The sequence below is a fragment of the Adelges cooleyi genome, unplaced genomic scaffold, assembly GCF_023614345.1.
Source record: "Adelges cooleyi isolate 19-005CV unplaced genomic scaffold, UGA_ACOO_1.1 ACOO_flye_CR_arks_rails_tigmint_CR_PRNA_519, whole genome shotgun sequence".
Taxonomy (NCBI): domain Eukaryota; kingdom Metazoa; phylum Arthropoda; class Insecta; order Hemiptera; family Adelgidae; genus Adelges; species Adelges cooleyi.
In genome coordinates this window covers 667,893-687,976 of record NW_026096208.1, presented here as the reverse complement: position 1 = coordinate 687,976, position 20,084 = coordinate 667,893, and the positions used below count along the sequence as shown (strand labels likewise).

At 29.4% G+C, this 20,084-nt stretch overlaps 2 protein-coding genes across 2 annotated transcripts; both read right to left on the bottom strand.

Moving 5' to 3' along the window:
• Positions 1-4,788: 4,788 nt before the first annotated feature.
• On the bottom strand, positions 4,789-11,030 carry LOC126842345 (BTB/POZ domain-containing protein 9-like). Its single transcript, XM_050579279.1, has 11 exons — positions 10,944-11,030; positions 10,372-10,486; positions 7,634-7,717; positions 7,027-7,156; positions 6,619-6,849; positions 6,266-6,542; positions 6,074-6,203; positions 5,477-5,709; positions 5,289-5,397; positions 4,940-5,129; positions 4,789-4,881 (listed from the first exon to the last, which is right to left on the bottom strand). Exons 1-11 carry the CDS (start codon positions 10,990-10,992, stop codon positions 4,789-4,791), a joined length of 1,641 nt encoding a protein of 546 aa, XP_050435236.1. The 5' UTR covers positions 10,993-11,030.
• A 4,779-nt stretch (positions 11,031-15,809) lies between these two features.
• On the bottom strand, positions 15,810-18,943 carry LOC126842417 (kelch-like protein 24). The gene is made up of 4 exons (XM_050579428.1): positions 18,906-18,943; positions 18,337-18,451; positions 16,241-16,370; positions 15,810-16,061 (listed from the first exon to the last, which is right to left on the bottom strand). Exons 2-4 carry the CDS (start codon positions 18,372-18,374, stop codon positions 15,810-15,812), a joined length of 420 nt encoding a protein of 139 aa, XP_050435385.1. The 5' UTR covers positions 18,375-18,451; positions 18,906-18,943.
• Positions 18,944-20,084: the final 1,141 nt, after the last annotated feature.

The window sequence follows — 20,084 nt, the reverse complement described above, 5'->3', positions numbered from 1 at the left end:
AATAAGCAATTCTTATTACGGGCGTCAAAGAAAGAGAATCTTTAGATTCCAATACGTCCAAAGCATGAATGTTGATAAAATTGAATAATTTGACTTCGAGTTCTTTGATTTGATAGTAAAGTGCCACAGCAAACAACGTACTTACATTGTTTACATCGATTTTACTCCACAAATACTCGGACAGTGAATGTTGTAAGTTTGTAAAACTAAATACACTCGAGAGAATTAATAATTCCAAAACAATTTTACTCTACAAAACAAGAAGTTACATAATTTGTGTATATTAATAATGGTTTTTTGAATAATATATATAATTTCTAATTTAATACAAAAAACACAATAAACGATCCTTAAAAACCGTACAACTTTGTAAAAAGTACTTTTTTGGGTTTTTTAATACCGGTCAACTAAGTTGACTATAAGTTACCTGTAGTGTACTTAAATTTATTCGTCCAGTATAAATATACTGAAGAAGAACTTTTACTGAGGTTGCTGATCCTTCTTTTATTGGCACCTCCATATCACGGGCTTCTTTATGACCTCCAAACAGTAATGCGCTAAAAAATAAATACAATATTAGTACAAAAATGCATTACATATGTTCGCTACAAGCAGTAAAGAACCGTGTAAAGGATACAACAAATGTGCTTTTACACTAAAATTAATTTCAAATTTATACTCATTAAATTTCAGTTAGTTATATCAAATTGGTCAGCATGAAATAAGTTTTTCGATCAGTTTAAACAATCTTTATACCTATTGGTTAACGTCCATATAATCAATTTAAATTAGGCAAGTAAACTAACAATTTTACCTTTTTTTTTATATCATTTACAAAACATTAAATATCTTAAGGCAGTGGTTTTCTTCTAATACATTAAGGCAAGTTAATTAGGAAATTAGTGATACCGTAAAAAAATAGCAAAACTATTTAAAAAAATTAAATTGACAAAAGACTTATTAATGTATCATTTCCAACAGAATAATATAATAAATGATAATATTTGATTACCTGAAATAAACACTTTGTGAGGCTAACACATTACGATGGGCGTAAAATCGTGTATTATCTACAACTAATATAACATCAGAATCCCTAAAATAAATATTAAAATATATTATTAATATACTTATAAATACTAATAATAAATAATAATTTATGTATAATATAATTTCTTTAATAATAATACAGAGCAATTAAAAAAAAAAGTTGATAAAAGGCGCAATGAGTCCCGGGATATCATGAACATATTATTTCCCTTAATTGGCATATTTACCCATGGCGTCAGAGCCTTATGCTGGTTAATCGTACACAAAAACTTACAAATGGTACGAATAATAATAATGATCACAATTTTACCAATAATATCGTCCAAACGCCTACAGATACAAATTAAATAACCCCCTCCTCCCATGAAGAAGATCTTTTACAAGCACTTCTGGAAAAATTTTCAATCAAAATTCACAATAGTTATATCTATAATTTAATTACAGAATTTTAAATTGCTTTTGCGTTTTTATGCATTTGTTATTCTTATTGAAGGTAGTGTTTCGGCGATAGCTAATTAAGCATATTGAGGTATTTAAGAAAGTTGATAGTCATAATTTGTAACTAGCAAGTGAATGACAAATCATTCCTTAAAATTCCTTAATTTTATTGCTACTTGAAAAACACTTATCATGGTTATGGGATGAAGACATCAGTTTATTTTTGATAAATAATTGATAAGTAAGCCTACTTTAATCCGTTATTATCAATCATTTTTATTATGTAAATTTTTTTATTGAATTCATCGATATCTTTATGGACAAACTGTCCTTAAAGAGGATTAAAGAAAACATTGTTGAAGAGTTACCGTTACAGGTTTACCGTTACAATAATTTACATTGCAACTGGTCATCGAGGTATGGGTACACAACCTAGATCTGTAAAGTACAAGCTGAAATGGTATAGGAGAAATAAAGAACATATTATCAAGTCTGGGTTGAAAAGTATTGATGTCATTAGATGATAATTGCAGTAGGCAAACTAGTTATTAAAATACTCAAAAAGTTCTTAAACAGCATGAAACAGTAAATAAACATGGTAGGGAAATAGTAAAACTTAAGAGATATTTATGTTATTTGTTGATAATTTGTATGGTTTGAATATCTGATTCTTTTATTTCAATTTTGTTTTTCATTAACAATATTTATTTTTTTTTTTTGTATGTGATAATATGATATCTTGTATGTTTTGTTTTTTACAATTATTTTAATTTACTAGTTTTAATTGTTATAGTAGACAACAATATTACAGTTTTGTCATACGTTATCATATATTGTAATTACTCTAGGCACGCACACGTAATGTTGTAAACATAAAATACAATTTAATGTTCTTTATAATTAAAAACCATCAGTTCTTTACATCCAATTGAATTTTATATTATATATTTATTATAAAATATCGTAGTATAACACATACTTTTTGTTTAGATACAGCTGGCTATAGTCGTTTACCATTAGGTGAGCGTGTTCTATTTGCTCGGAACCAACAGGATTCGACGAAGACGACGCATGTCCAGTAGAAGAAGAAAAAGCTAAAAATTAAAACATATTTTACAAACAAATTTGAATAGTTTATTTACGACATGACTTAGCATCTTAGCCATTTGATTTAGCATTTTTTTAAGTTTTTAAATAAAATAATAATAATAGTTTTGTTGCGCGAGTGCAGCGTTGTTTCATAGTTGTTTATTTAACAACTATGAATTTAACAATATTAGGAATTTAACAAAAGTTAGGACAAAGCCTGAAAAACATGATAAACTTGTTGAAAATAACTAAATAGACTCCACTTCAATTAGCCTCTTTTTTAGAGTTTATCTTAAACATTATAGCTAGTCAGAAAGAATGTTTGTGAAAAGATAAGTAAAAACGTTTTGGGCCATCTTTTAGTGCGCGAATAGATTAAGATACTTTTCATTATTGTGTTCAGAACTAACTGCTCAAGATTATATTCTTCGATTATAAGCAGAAAATTATTTATGTAGACGTGTATGAAATATATTACATACCTGGAGTTGATCTTAAAACGATAAGCGCAATAAAATAAACAAACATCGTTGTGTTATACGTGTTAATATGGTTTATGAATTCTATAAAAAAACACTTAAAAAAGAACAATGTGCCGTCTATAGTTTTTGTAAAACGACCGACATATTTTGTTTTGTTGAAAATTGGGCACTATTTATTTTGTACACTTGATAGGGTTCTTAATAAACAATTGTGTACACAACCGGTATAGATTTTTTGTGCGATGCTTGAATAATGTTCATTGTGTAGAACTAAACTTAATAGCGAAGATGCGAATATAGATGTTATTTTTCGAATATTGTTTTATGCGATAATCATTGTAACATGACCCCATTAATGATATTCAGCTCATAGCTTAAAGCCATTCATAGTTGATTTTATATGAAACCTGACATTTCATAAGGAGTAAACTTGTGCAAATATGGGAAGTAAGTAACGGAAGTAGAGCTGGCGGATGTGAATTTGACCGGTAAACGAAAGTAAACATTTCGCGTAGCTGTACAACGAACTCTTTATCGACTGGTAACCGTGGATGATCGCTGTATATTATAAATATTCTATCCGCGCATCTTAGCCAAGTACCAACAATTTATAATCTGTATATTACATTGACGGATACAAGATATTGATGTGACAGATGTGATTAATTCGTGACAGGTTATAAAGAAATGACATTGTAAAAAATACTAAAAAGTTACGCTGAACCAATTTTGACGGCACCTCTGTGTTTGTCATAAGACGGGCTTCATCTATGTCAATACAATTTTGTTAGTTATAGTGTCATCACCTTATATGATATGGGTTAAGTGTAAAGTTGTTTTATCTAATAATTTTATTACTATTAAAATGTAAAAATTATAAAATAATTATTTTTTTATACAAGTAAAATTTTAATGTACAAGTAAGTATTTTATTCATTAAATAAAATAAATAAGTATTATAAAATAGAAAATTAGAAATATGTAATATACTTAATATAATATTTTAAAATATGTATATTGTACATTTTATAGAACATAACAAAAAAATAATAGGTAAATATTAAATAAAAAATTATAAATGAAATTGGAATTAGCATTGGTGATATAAATAGATAAAAAATTAGAAAAAAAACATTTATGCCGTAACCAAACCAAAAAAAAATTGTTTTCGTTGATTATAATTGATATGTTGTGCTTAAAAAATAAAATTGTATCCACTTAACTAAATTAGATGCATGGACAAGTGCGTGACGCACTTTTTTTTAGTTTTTTATCTCTACACTTTTTACATGACTTGAGGTTAGGAACACTTATTCATTTTTATAAAATAGCATGGTCCATACGATATGTTTAAAAGTATAAGTATAACTTTATAACTATGGTAGCATTTATAAGAATGATTCATGTATATTTGATTATATATGAGACTTGACATTCCATAAGATCAGTATGGTATTCGTTCGAAAATAGATTTAAAAGTCTACTAACGGAACGTGTAACCAACTTTCTTGTCAAATGTCGATCCAAAATCATTTATGGGTGTATACGTGAACCAAACTTGTGATATTTAAAAAATTATATAAAGCCATAAGTCATATGTGAACAATAATTTCAATATTATATATTATTTGATTAGGCAAACAAAATTATAAATATAATAAGATGTAAAAAAACCTATAAAATCCTTATAAAAGTAGGCTTTTTTGCGAATGATGGCGCTATTGACGCACTATAAGCAAAATATCGATCGCGACCGTTTTAGCATGGCGTTGCAATCAAGCGATACTTGAGCAGGTGCCTCAATATATACTTTTATAATAAGCTGCAAAAAATAAAAAGCTTTTAACATCATAAAAAAACACTCTTATTAATAATATTACATCTTCTATTATTGAAGTACGAACGGCAGTAATACGTATATACACTGTCAGCGTGGAATCAAATTTCAAAAACTGCCACGATCGTGCAGGCTTCTTAGATTTATCTGCAATCAGTTCCCAGTCTTCATTATTGACCGAAGCATGAATAATGTAACCACAAGTTGGGTTGTTGCCATCATTAATCAGCAACCTATAAAACATTGTAATACTAATATAGTCCTGATATTATTGCCAGAGTTAATCATACATTTTTTTTAAAATAATAAAAAGTTGTATTCCAGGCACAAACAATATAATATATTAAATAATAGAAACCAAAGTAAAATTTAAAAATTATGTAAACAATTACCTCATTGAACTAAGCATATACGGTTGGGCGAGTTGAATCAGTACACATTCTGGATCATTTTTTAATACAGCCCAATCCATAGTTGGTGAAGCAATATCGTACTTCGGAGCTAATACAAAAAATTAGCTCATTAGACAAATATCATACTTTTTTATATTATTCAAGGAATAAGTACGTATTCTCCTTACCCACTAGTCCGTTTTTGATTTTGAACAAGTGCAATTGGGCCGTAGTGTACATGATTTTCAAAAAGTTAAAAGTCTTATTGCTAGTAATATTGGTGCCAACAATTCGAATGTATCGAACAAATATTCGGTTAATCCACAAACGTTGAATTGACCGACAATGATAAATTGAATGATCTATTACACGCAACCAATCGTTCATATCCATGGATACTTCAATGTAATAAGTGTAATAACTAAATAATCAAATAAGTTGATGCAATTATTTAAAAATTATTAAGTGAATAAACAACATATTTTAATAAAAGAATAAAATAATAGTATTTTTTTTGTGAATAAATTTAATTCTTTTAATTAAATTTTATTAAAGAGGAGCAACAACGAAGGTATTAGGGAAAAATATATCAAAGGCAAAACAGTGGTGTAGTAGGATATGTGAAGAAGCAGTACAAGAAAAAACTAGCTCTCAATTCTCAACTCATTAAAATTATTATAATTGTATGATAATATTTATGATAAAAATATATTTCAGTTCAAATTTGTATTAAAATAAAATTTTATTAAATCTTTAATTAGAAATATTCATTTGTAAAACCATACTCTGCTAGTTCGTCGTTTAACTTCATTTCAATATAGTTAATATTCGATGGATGGCCCAACATGATCATGGTACCGTCGTCAATTTGAGAAATCTCATTGGATGTATCTTCTGCGAAATTCACATTAGGTTCTAAAGAATTAAGTAGTTACTACAAACATGGTTTATTAAAAAAATAATTGCATTAGGCATACCTAATCGTCCTCGATCATTAAACTCTTGTGGGAGAGAAACTATCCTCAAATTTATTGCATCCAAAATGATTCTATCCGACCGAACCAGCTCTGATCGCCTAACTTCAGACAGTTCTTCATCATTCATAAGCTGATATCTGACTGCAGATAAAATTTTGGTTTTGGCTTCTGAATCAAGTTCGTTTTTTTTTGTTTTTATCCAGCGACAAACCGCACGGAATTTATCCAATTCGTTAATATACGCCGTGTCACGATTGAGAATTAAAAGTACAACTTCCTAAAAAAAAAATATTCTGTCACAACTGGTTATCTAACACGAGCAATACTGATATTTAATAAGCAATTCTTATTACGGGCGTCAAAGAAAGAGAATCTTTAGATTCCAATACGTCCAAAGCATGAATGTTGATAAAATTGAATAATTTGACTTCGAGTTCTTTGATTTGATAGTAAAGTGCCACAGCAAACAACGTACTTACATTGTTTACATCGATTTTACTCCACAAATACTCGGACAGTGAATGTTGTAAGTTTGTAAAACTAAATACACTCGAGAGAATTAATAATTCCAAAACAATTTTACTCTACAAAACAAGAAGTTACATAATTTGTGTAAATTAATAATGGTTTTTTGAATAATATATATAATTTCTAATTTAATACAAAAAACACAATAAACGATCCTTAAAAACCGTACAACTTTGTAAAAAGTACTTTTTTGGGTTTTTTAATACCGGTCAACTAAGTTGACTATAAGTTACCTGTAGTGTACTTAAATTTATTCGTCCAGTATAAATATACTGAAGAAGAACTTTTACTGAGGTTGCTGATCCTTCTTTTATTGGCACCTCCATATCACGGGCTTCTTTATGACCTCCAAACAGTAATGCGCTAAAAAATAAATACAATATTAGTACAAAAATGCATTACATATGTTCGCTACAAGCAGTAAAGAACCGTGTAAAGGATACAACAAATGTGCTTTTACACTAAAATTAATTTCAAATTTATTCTCATTTAATTTCAGTTAGTTATATCATATTGATTAACATGAAAAAAGTTTTTCGATCAGTTTTAACATTTTATATACCTATTGGATAACGTCCATAAAATCAATTTATATTAGGCAAGTAAACTAATCATTATACCTTTTTCGTATAAAATTTACGAAACATTAAAAATCTTAAGGCACCTAATATCTCTGTTTTTTTTCAAATACATTTAGGCTACTTAATTAGGAAATTAGTGGTACCGTGAAAAAATAGCAAAACTATTAAAAAAAAAAAAATTGACAAAATGCCTATATGTTATGCTTATTAAGTTATCATTACTAACAGATTAATATACTAAATGATAAGATTTGATTACCTGAAATAATCACTGCGTGAGGCTAACACAGTACGATGGGCGTGAAATCGTGTATTATCTACAACTAAAATAACATCAGCGTTCCTAAAATAATATTAAAATATACTATTAATATACTTATAAATACTAATAACGAATAATAATTTTTTATAACATTATATCTTTAAATATAATACATAGCAATTCGAAAAAAACCAGTACAGTGGGGTCGGTGCATAGTGGGGACGGAGCATAGTTGGGTCGGGGCATATTGGGGACGGGAAGGTCACAGGTTTACAGGAATTTTTAAATCTGAAAGTGATAAAATCACTTTCGAAAAAACGCTTCGATGCAAATCGGCAGTTAGTATTTTCAAGCCAGTACAGTCCAAACCAAGCACAGTATAAATCAGCAAAGTTAGAAAGTTTTAAATGAAGGTTCTGTATTTAAAAATGAGCATCAAAGCGTTAATTTGAAAGTGATTTTACAGAGGACTAGTACAGTAGAGTATTGGCATAATGTAATCAAAGCAATGAGGAAACGGAGAGATCACAGGTCTACAAGAATTTTTATAAATAAAAGAGACAAAATTGAACAAAATCGCTTTCAAATAAACGCTTTGATGCTCATTTGTATCGTTAAGTTCACGGATAGGTTTTTTTCTCAATAAATCGAGTGTCTACTACAATCAGTTACACGATTTAGTCGCCTGTGATATCATGTAATAAACACAATATTATGATACCGATCATTGGGCCCTAACCTAATCTAACACGGATAGACGTTACCAACTGATAGTTTTTAGGTGTCTGTTCGTTTCTCACATCTGGTACACCGGGTTTTTAGTTAAAAAAAAAAAAAAAAAATTGAATTTGTGTAAACTTAAAGTCAAAAGTGGTACTTGAGCACAAAACCTAATAGTATCATTCTGCATAGATATACATAAAATTGTTTTAATGATTTGATCAATTTTTTTTAAAGATTTTAGGTGTTTTTGTTAAAATATACGAAATCTGCGAAAACACAGTTTCCCGGCAATTAAAAAAAAACTGTAGTGCCGAATTTTTTTCCCGTTTAATATGTTATGGATACATATGAGTTCCAACTACTGGCAAATTTTCAACCCAAAAGTTTCAAAATTACCGCTAAAAACCCCGAAAAACAAAAAAACTTGTACCCCCCCCCCTAGGGGGTTGGGAAATGAGTATAGTTTAAGTTTGACACAACTGACGTGTGCGGGCATACAAAATAATTATTTCTTATATATTTCAACTCGATCCGACTCTTTTTCTCGAAATTATAGCCAGTAAAAGTTCTAACTTAATCCACGAGGTTAATTGTAACACAACAACTTGCAATTGTGGTACGCATAATAATAATGATTACAATATTATCAAAAAAATCGTTCAAACGCTTACGAGTACAAATTTAACTACCCCCTCCCCCCTTTTAGAAGATCATTTACTAGCTCTTCTGGAAAAACCTCGATATTTTCAATTAAAATTCTTAATAATTATATCTATAATTTAATTACAGAATTTTAAACGGCTTTTTTCTTTTTTTATGCATTTGTTATTTTTATTGACATTTTCATGTCTTTGCTCAGGCACATAACCGAAAAAAGTATTTCAGCCGAGTCTGCAACCATAAAAGAGCATTCAAACATGTCAAAGAACATGTCTCGTTGAAGTGATCAGATAAATTTGTAGTAGTGGTGGAATTATAAATAATGATATATTATATTAAGAAGCAATCTAGTAAATTAATTAAAACATAAGTTTCTGGCTAATATTGGAATGTTTAATAATTGGCTTAAAAAAATTCATAGAGAATTTGAACGTTGAACGTATAACATATCTCTGATCTCTTATCTTCTATATCTTACCCCCTACCCACTATATCTCATCTATATCACTCACCTCTAAGTAAGCCTACTTTAATCCTTTATTCTCAATCATTTTTATTATATACATTTTTTTATTGAATACATCGATATCTTTATGACATATTGTCCATAAAGAGGATTAAGGAAAACATTAATGAAGAGTCAGGTTTACCGTTACAATAATTTACATTGCAACTGGTCATCAAGGTGTAGGTACACAACCTAGGTCTTATAAAGTACAAGCTGAAATGGTATAGGAGAAATAAAGGACATATTATCAAGTATGGGTTGAAAAATATTCAACACATTATTTCCCTTAATGGGCATGTTTACCCATGGCATCAGATCCTTGTGCAGCCCTAAAGGCAACGAAGAAATAAATGCAATCCACGAGGATAAATGAAATATATTAATGTCATTAGATGATAATTGCAGTAAGGAAACTAATTATTCAAATTCACCTATAATTCTTAAACATCACGAGACAGTAAATAAACATGGTAGGAAAATATTAAAACTTTAGATATATTTATGTTAACTGTAGATAATTTGTATGGTTTGAATATCCGTATCTTTTACTTCAATCTTGTTGTATCTTATTACTTTATTTGTTTTTATAAGTGATCATTTTATATCTAGTATGATTTGTTTTGTGATAATTATTTTAATTTACCAGTTTTAATTATTATAGTAGACAACAATATTACAGTTTTGTCATACGTTATCATACATTGTTACTACTCTAGGCACGCACACGTAATGTTGTAAATATAAAATACAACTTAATGTTCTTTATAATTAAAAATCATCAGTTCTTTACATCCAATTGAATTTTATATAAATATATTATAATATATCGTAGTGCAACACATACTTTTTGTTTTGATACAGCTGGCTATAGTCATTTGGCATTAGGCTAGCGTGATCTATTTGCTCGCAACCGACCGGATTCGACGAAGACGACGCATGCTCAGTAGGACAAGAAAATGCTAAAAAAAACAGATTTTACAAACGAGTTTGAATCGTTTTTTACAACATGACTTAGCATCCATTTATTTGATTTAGTATTTTTTTAAATAAAATAATAATGATAGTTTTTTTGTGCGAGTGCAGCGTTGTTTTATAAATGTAAAATAATTGAACAATATAAGCACTCAATATAAAATTAAGAACAAAGCCTGAAAATATTCCGATAAATTTGTTGAAAAACATCTAATTAGCCTCCACTTCAATTAGCCTCTTTTTTAGAGTTTATCTTAAACATTATAACTAGTCAGGAAGGATGTTTGTGAAAAAATAAGTGAAAACTTATAGACCCTTTTTTTAGTGCCCGAATAGATTAAGATAATTTCCATTATTGTGTTTAGAACTAACTGCTCAAGATTATATTCTTCGTTTATAAGCAGACAATTATTTATGTAGAAGTGATTCTAATATATTACATACCTGGAGTTAATATTAAAACGATGAGCGCAATAAAGTAAACAAACATCATTTTGTTATACGAGTAATATGGTTTATGAATTCTGTACAAATCACTTATAAAAGAACAATGCACCGTCCATAGTTATTGTAAGCCGACCGGTATACTTGGTTTTGTTGAAAATAGGGCACTATTTATTTTGTACACATGATAAGGTTATTAACAAACAATTGTGTACACAAGCGGTATAGGTTTTTTGTGTGACGCATACTGGAGTAAAAAACCTCCAAAATTGGCAAAAAATAAATTTGAATTTAAACGACGAAAAATTTAGCATCATGTAACATTACCTTAATATACATATTACTTTTGTTTGTACGATAACACTGTCAAATAGGTCACGCTATTTTAGTAACATGGTTAATTTATTGCTCGCGACCAAAATATGATAATATGGCACTACTCTCAGCTCCTGTCAGTGGGGCAAATATCGACGAGTCACCCCGATAAAAAATTGTTTTATGTGATATTATTATTATTCCATTTTATTTCTATTATGAGATGTTATCTAAGTTATACATTTTTAAACTATGAAACCTTCGACGTCAGGTATGTAATATTTTATTAGCAATTGTTTTGCTTCAGATGATTTACAATTATTTATATTTTATAGATAGAGTCTATACAAATTTAAATGTTTTTAGTTATGTTCCGAGGTAGATCGTTTGCCGAATGTTCGTTTTTATATTAAGTATGATTTACAAGAGCAAAAAAAACTTGACACATTTTGCTGCTTTCTGCTATATTGTTAGACATGTCCACATTTTGTCTAAATTTGCATAATAAAATCGTGATTAAGGGTTTTCTTAGCTTACGCATACATCTCGCCACATATTTCTATTTATACTTACTAAACAATATACCTAATAAATAGTTCAAATAAAGAATAAAATAATAATTGAAAAATAAAATGAACAATAATTTTTTTCGTTTATAAATAGTTCAGCATTTTATGATATTAAATTTTTTGCCATTTTGGAGGCCTCTTTAATTAAATTTATCTGTATGTATAAATACCTAGTAGGAACACTTCATTCTCTTTTGTGTATTAGCATGGTCCATGCGATAAGATTAAAAGTATAAGTATACCTAATTTTTTGTTATAATTTTATAACTATGGTAGCATTTATAGGAATGATTCATGTATATTTGATTATACATGAGACTTGACATTCCATAAGCACGGTATTCGTTCGAAAATAGATTTAAAAGTCTACTAACGGAACGTGTAACCAACTTTCTTGTCAAATCTCGATCCAAAATCATTTATGGGTGTATACGTGAACCAAACTTGAGATATTTAAAAAATTATATAAAGCCATAAGTCATATGTGAACAATAATTTCAATATTATATATTATTTATTAGGCAAACAAAATAATAAATATAATAAGATGTAAAAAAACCTATAAAATCCTTATAAAAGTAGGCCTTTTTGCAAATGATGGCGCTATTGACGCACTAAAAACAAAATATCGATCGCGACCGTTTTAGCATGGCGTTGGAATCAAGCGATACTTGAGCAGGTACCTCAATATATACTTTTATAATAAGCTGCAAAAAATAAAAAGCTTTTAACATCATAAAAAAACACTCTTATTAATAATATTACATCTTCTATTATTGAAGTACGAACGGCAGTAATACGTATATACACTGTCGGCGTGGAATCAAATTTCAAAAACTGCCACGAACGTGCAGACTCCTTAGATTTATCTGCAATCAGTTCCCAGTCTTCATTATTGACCGAAACATGAATAATGTAACCACAAGTTGGGCTGTTGCCATCATTAATCAGCAACCTATAAAACATTGTAATACTAATATAGTCCTGATATTATTGCCAGAGTTAATCATTTATTTTTTTTTAAATAACAAAAAGTTGTATTCCAGGCACAAACAATATAATATATTAAATAATAGAAACCAAAGTAAAATTTAAAAACTATGTAAACGATCACCTCATTGAACTAAGAACATATGGTTGAGCGAGCTGTATCTGTACACAATCTGGATAATTTTTTAATACAGCCCAATCCATAAATGGTGCAGCAACAATGTACCTTGGAGCTAATAAAAAAAAATCACCTCATTAGACAAATATCATATTTTTTATATTATTCAAGGAATAATTACGTATTCTCCTTACCCACTAGTCCGTTTTTGATTTTGAACAAGTGCAATTGGGCCGTAGTGTACATGATTTTCAAAAAGTTAAAAGTCTTATTGCTAGTAATATTGGTGCCAATAATTCGAATGTATCGAACAAATATTCGGTTAATCCACAAACGTTGAATTGACCGACAATGATAATTTGAATGATCTAATACACGCAACCAATCGTGCCTATCCACTGATACTTCAATGTAATAAGTGTAATAACTAAATAATCAAATAAGTTGAAGCAATTATTTAAAAACTATTTAGGGAATAAACAACAAGTTTTAATAAAAGAATAAAATATTAATACTTTATTTGTAAATAAATGGAATTCTTTTAATTAAATTATGTTAAAGAAACTATAAGTGGAGCAACAACGAAGGTATTAGGAAAAAAAATATCAAAGGCAAAACCGTGGTTCAATAGGATATGTGAAGAAGCAGTACTAAGAAGAAAACTAGCAAGACAAGAATGGTTAAATGACACCAACTCAATGATTTCTAAGGGATAACCTTGACTTCCTAATAACTACAACTAACAACTACGAAGAGTTGGTAAAGAAGTTGGGTGATTACATTAAAAAGTTATTGAACTGTGAAGAACCAGTTGACATTTTTTATTTTAATTAGGAAATCCGAGAAAAACAGAATTGTAAAGAATCTTTTTTTTTTTATATATACACTTGCATCCTTTGCGTTCCAGGGGGGTACTTGCCTGAGCGGACATTACTTCCCCCCGGGTCGCCAATGCTCTTTATTGAACAAATTACATACAATTAAAAAAATACTATACAATTCAACCTTATCCAGCCAGAAAAGTCGACCACGGGCCAGATATTTATTCTAAGACAAATTTATCAAAATAACTGGGAGTTCGATGAATAAATACACGTACTTCCTATAGATTTTAATAAGGCATAATATGATAGTATACACAGAGAGAGCTTAATAATTATCGTGAGAGAGTTTCATTTCCAGGACAAGCTAATAAAACTGGTTCAAATAAGCATTTTAGAAACGATTGTCAAAGTTAAAGTAAGAAATATGACTACGCACCCAATATTAGTTAAATCATGCTTAAGACACTGGAACGATATGTCACTAATCTTTTTCAATATAACAATTAATAAGGGAAATGAATATTACACCGCAAGAAGGCGTTAAATTCCAGGGATCGTTCATAGGACTTATGCAGATGATTTGGTGATCATGGAGGAATCTTAAGACGGGTTAAGATCTTTATTTTATCGACTAGAAAAAGCAGCACTAAAAGTCCTCATATTAATGATGACAAAACGGAATACATGGTCGTAGGAAGACGAGACACCATGAGATTTCATCCAAATCTTAAAGTCAACAACCGAAATTTCAAAATAACAAATCTATTCAAATACATAGGGTCAATACTGTCAGAGAGAAATGAAATCAAAAAAGAAATAGGAGCAAGAATTCCGTCAGGAAATAAATGCCTCTATGCCATAGAGTCTTTGGTCTTGCGAAATTACTAGGATCACGATGCCTTTCAAAGGATATGAAAATATAATTATACATCACATTAATACGACCTGTAACTACTCATGGAGCTGAGACATGGCCACTAAGAAAAAGTGATGAAAGAAAACTCTTAGTCCTGGAGAGAAAAGTACTACGAAAGATTTTCGTATATGACATGCTAAGTAGAGCGTGAAAAAAAAGAAAAACCGATGAATTAGAAACGCTCTTCCATAAACCCAGTATCTTGAAAACGGTAAGGAACAATAGGTTACAATAGGCTGAGCATGCTTGGCATAGCCACAAACCACTCATAAGCATAATATCATTCTAGAACAAAATCCAGCTGGAAAAATACCGCTAGGAAGACCACGACTGAAATGGGAGAACTAGGGAGTAAGGAACGACGTGGAAGCGTTAGGAGGAGGCTTAGGCTGAAGTATACAGACATCGGATAGAGCAAACTGGAGGCAAGGCTGTATTTCGGGATGGTTCTAGTGGCCGATTTACTTATGAAGAAATGAAATTCTCAACTCATAAAAATTATTATTATTGTATGATAATATTTATGATAAAAATATATTTCAGTTCAAAATTGTATTAAAATAAAATTGTAATAAATCTTTAGTTAGAATTATTCACATGTAAAACCATACTCTGCTAGTTCGTCGTTTAACTTCATTTCAATATAGTTTATATTCGATGGATGGCCCAACATGATCATAGTACCACCATCAATTTGAGAAAGCTCTTTGGATGTATCTTCAGAGAAATTCACATTAGGTTCTAAAGAATTAAGTAGTTACTACAAACATGATTTACTAAAGAAATAATTGCATTAGGCATACCTAATCGTCCTCGATCATTAAATTCTCGTGGGAGAGAATCTATTCTCATATTTATTACATCCAAAATAATTTTATCCGATCGAACCAGCTCTGATCGCCTAACTTCAGACAGTTCTTCATCATTCATAAGCTGGTATCTGACTGCAGATAAAATTTTGGTTTTAGCTACTGGATCAAGTTCGTTTTTTTTTTTTTTTATCCAGCGACAAACCGCACGGAATTTATCCAATTCGTTATCATACGCCGTGTCACGATTCAGAATTAAAAGTAATGCTTCCTAAAAAAAAAAGTTTTGTCACAACTGGCTACCTAACTCGAGCAATACTGATATTTAATAAGCTATTATTATTACGGGCGTCAAAGAAAGAGAATCTTTAGATTCCACTACGTCCAAAGCATGAATGTTGATAAAATTGAATGATTTGACTTCGAGTTCTTTGATTTGATAGTAAAGTGCCACAGCAAACAACGTACTTACATTGTGTACATCAATTTTACTCCACAAATACTCGGACAGTGAAAGTTGTAAGTTTGTAAAACTAAATACACTCGAGAGAATTAATAATTCCAAAACAATTTTACTCTACAAAACAAAAAATTACATAATATGTGTTTATAAATAATCGTCTTTTGAATAATATATTTAATTTTCAATTTAATACATAAAACACAATGAACCATCCTTAAAAACCGTACAACTTTGAAAAAAGTACTTTTTTGGGTTTTTAATACCGGTCAACTATGTCGACTTAAGTTATTTACCTTTAGTATACTTAAATTTATTCGACCAGTATAAATATACCGAAGAAGAACTTCAACTGAGGCTGCTGTTCCTTCTTTTACTGGCACCTCCATATCACGGGCTTCTTTATGACCTCCAAACAGTAATGCGCTAAAAAAAAATACAATATTAGTACAAAAATGCAATACATATGTTCGCTACAAGTAGTAAAGAACCGTGTAAAGGATACAACAAATGTGCTTTTACACTAAAATTAATTTCAAATTTATTCTCATTTAATTTCAGTTAGTTGTATCATATTGATTAACATGAAAAAGTTTTTCGATCAGTTTTAACATTTTATATACCTATTGGATAACGTCCATAAAATCAATTTATATTATGCAAGTAAACTAATCATTATACCTTTTTCGTATAAAATTTACGAAACATTAAAAATCTTAAGGCACCTAATATCTCTGTTTTTTTTTCAAATACATTTAGGCTACTTAATTAGGAAATTAGTGGTACCGTGAAAAAATAGCACAACTATTAAATAAAATTGACAAAATGCTTGTATGTTATGCTTATTAAGGTATCATTACTAACAGATTAATATACTAAATGATAAGATTTGATTACCTGAAATAATCACTGCTTGAGGCTAACACAGTACGATGTGCGCGAAATCGTGTATTATCTACAACTAAAATAACATCAGCATTCCTAAAATTAATATTAAAATATATTATTAATGTACTTATAAATACTAATTATGAATAATAGATTTGGTATAATACTATTTCTTTAAAAATGATACAGAGCAATTCGAAAAAAAAGTTGATAAACGGCGCATTACCCTTAAATCAGGTGCCCGGGATATCATGAACATAATTTTTCCCTTAATTGGCATATTTACCCATGGCGTCAGATCCTTGTGCAGCCCTAAGGCCCTAAGGCGTCCTCCCCCCTTATAGAAGATCATTTACAAGCTCTTCTGGAAAAATCTCGATATTTTCAATTAAAAGTTTTAAAAATTTTATCTATAATTTAATTACAGAATTTTAAACTGCTTTTTCCTTTTTTTATGCATTTGTTATTCTTATTGACTCTTTCATCTCCTTGCTCTGGCACATAACTGAAAAAAGTTTTTCAGCCGAGTCTGCAACCATGAAAGAGCATTTACATGTCTCGTTGAAGTACCGAGATAAATTTATAGTAGTGGTTTTTGCACTGGTAGTGTTTCGGCAATAGCTAATGCCTAATTAAACATAATCAAGGAGGTTTATAGTCATGATTTGTATCTAGCACGTGACTATAGAAATCCTACCTTAATTTCATCGCTACTTAAAAAACACTCATCTTGGTTATGGGATGAAGATTATGAGTTTATTTATGATAAATAATTGATAAGTAAGCCTACTTTAATCCGTTATTCTCAATCATTTTTATTATATACATTTTTTTATTGATAACATCGATATCTTTATGGACAAACTGTCCATAAAGAGGATTAAGGAAAACATTGTTGAAGAGTAAGGTTTACCATTACAATAATTTACATTGTAACTGGTCATCAATGTGTGCGTACACAACCTAGGTCTTATGAAATACAAGCTGAAATGGTATTGGAGAAATAAAAATCATATCATCAAGTCTATGTTGAAAAATATTGATGTCATTAGATGATAATTGCAGTAAGGAAACTAATTATTCAAATTCTCCTATTATTCTTAAACAGCATGAAACAGTAAATAAACATGGTAGGGGAATATTAAAACTTAAGAGATATTTATGTTATTTGTTGATAATTTGTATGGTTTGAATATCCGTATCTTTTATTTCAATCTTGTTGTATCTTATTACTTTATTTGTTTTTATAAGTGATCATTTTATATCTAGTATGATTTGTTTTGTGATAATTATTTTAATTTACCAGTTTTAATTATTATAGTAGACAACAATATTACAGTTTTGTCATACGTTATCATACATTGTTACTACTCTAGGCACGCACACGTAATGTTGTAAATATAAAATACAATTTAATGTTCTTTATAATTAAAAATCATCAGTTCTTTACATCCAATTGAATTTTATATACATATATTATAATATATCGTAGTGCAACACATACTTTTTGTTTTGATACAGCTGGCTATAGTCATTTGCCATTAGGCTAGCGTGATCTATTTGCTCGCAACCGACCGGATTCGACGAAGACGACGCATGCTCAGTAAGACAAGAAAATGCTAAAAAAAAACAGATTTTACAAACGAATTTGAATAGTTTTTTACAACATGACTTAGCATCCAGTTATTTGATTTAGTATTTTTTTAGTTTTTTAAATAAAATAATAATGATAGTTTTTTTGTGCGAGTGCAGCGTTGTTTTATAAATGTAAAGAAATTTAACAATACAAGCACTCAATATAAAATTAAGGACAAAGCCTGAAAATATTCCGATAAATTTGTTGAAAAACATCTAATTAGCCTCCACTTCAATTAGCCTCTTTTTTAGAGTTTATCTTAAATATTATAGCTAGTCAGGAAGGATATTTGTGAAAACTTATTGGGCCTTTTTTTAGTGCCCGAATAGATTAAGATAATTTCTATGATTGTATTCAGAACTTACCGCTTAAGACTTTATGCTTCGATCATAAGAAGACAATTATTTATGTAGAAGTGTATCTAATATATTACATACCTGGAGTTGATATTAAAACGATGAGTGCAATAAAGTAAACAAACATAATTTTGTTATACGAGTAATATGGTTTATGAACTCTGTACAAATCACTTATAAAAGAACAATGCACCGTCCATAGTTATTGTAAGACGAACGGTATATTTTGTTTTGTTGAAAATAGGGCACTATTTATTTTGTACACATGATAGGGTTATTCACAAACAATTGTGTACACAGAGCGGTATAGATTTTTTGTGTGACTGGAGTAAAAAACCTCCAAAATTGGCAAAAAATAAATTTGAATTTAAACGACGAAAAATTTAGCACCATGTAACATTACCTTATTATACATATTACTTTTGTTTGTACGATAACACTGTCAAATAGGTCACGCTATTTTAGTAACATGGTTAATTTATTGCTCGCGACCAAAATATGATAATATTGCACTACTCTCAGCTCCTGTCAGTGGGGCAAATATCGACGAGTCACCCCGATAAAAAAATGTTTTATTTGTTATTATTATTATTCCATTTTATTTCTATTATGAGATGTTATCAAAATTATACATTTTTGAACTATGAAACCTTCGACGTCAGGTATGTAATATTTTATTAGCAATTTTTTTGCTTCAGATGATTTACAATTATTTATATTTTATAGATAGATTCTATAAAAATTTTTATGTTTTTAGTTATGTTCCGAAGTATATCGTGTGCCGAATGTTTGTTTTTCTATTAAGTATGAGTTACAAGAGCAAAAAAAAACTTTACACATTTTGCTGCTTTCTGCTATATTGTTAGACATGTCCACATTTTGTCTAAATTTGCATAATAAATTCGTGATTAAGGGTTTTCCTAGCTTACGCATACATCTCGCCACATATTTCTATTTATACTTACTAAACAATATCCCTAATAAATAGTTTAAATAAATAATAAAATAATAATTGAAAAATAAAATGAACAATAATTTTTTTAGTCTATAAATAGTTCAGCATTTTATTATAATAAATAATAATATATAAATAATAATTAATTATTAAATAAGGAGGGATAAGTGATCCAACTCTTGTCAACCAACAGCATCGGGTGGAGGAGCCGTCAAGAGAAGGGTACTCTCTTGTCCTAGAGTTGGGAAACTGGCTGTAAAGGCGGATGAACTGTAGACTGTGGTCGACGTCATAAGGATGTGGAA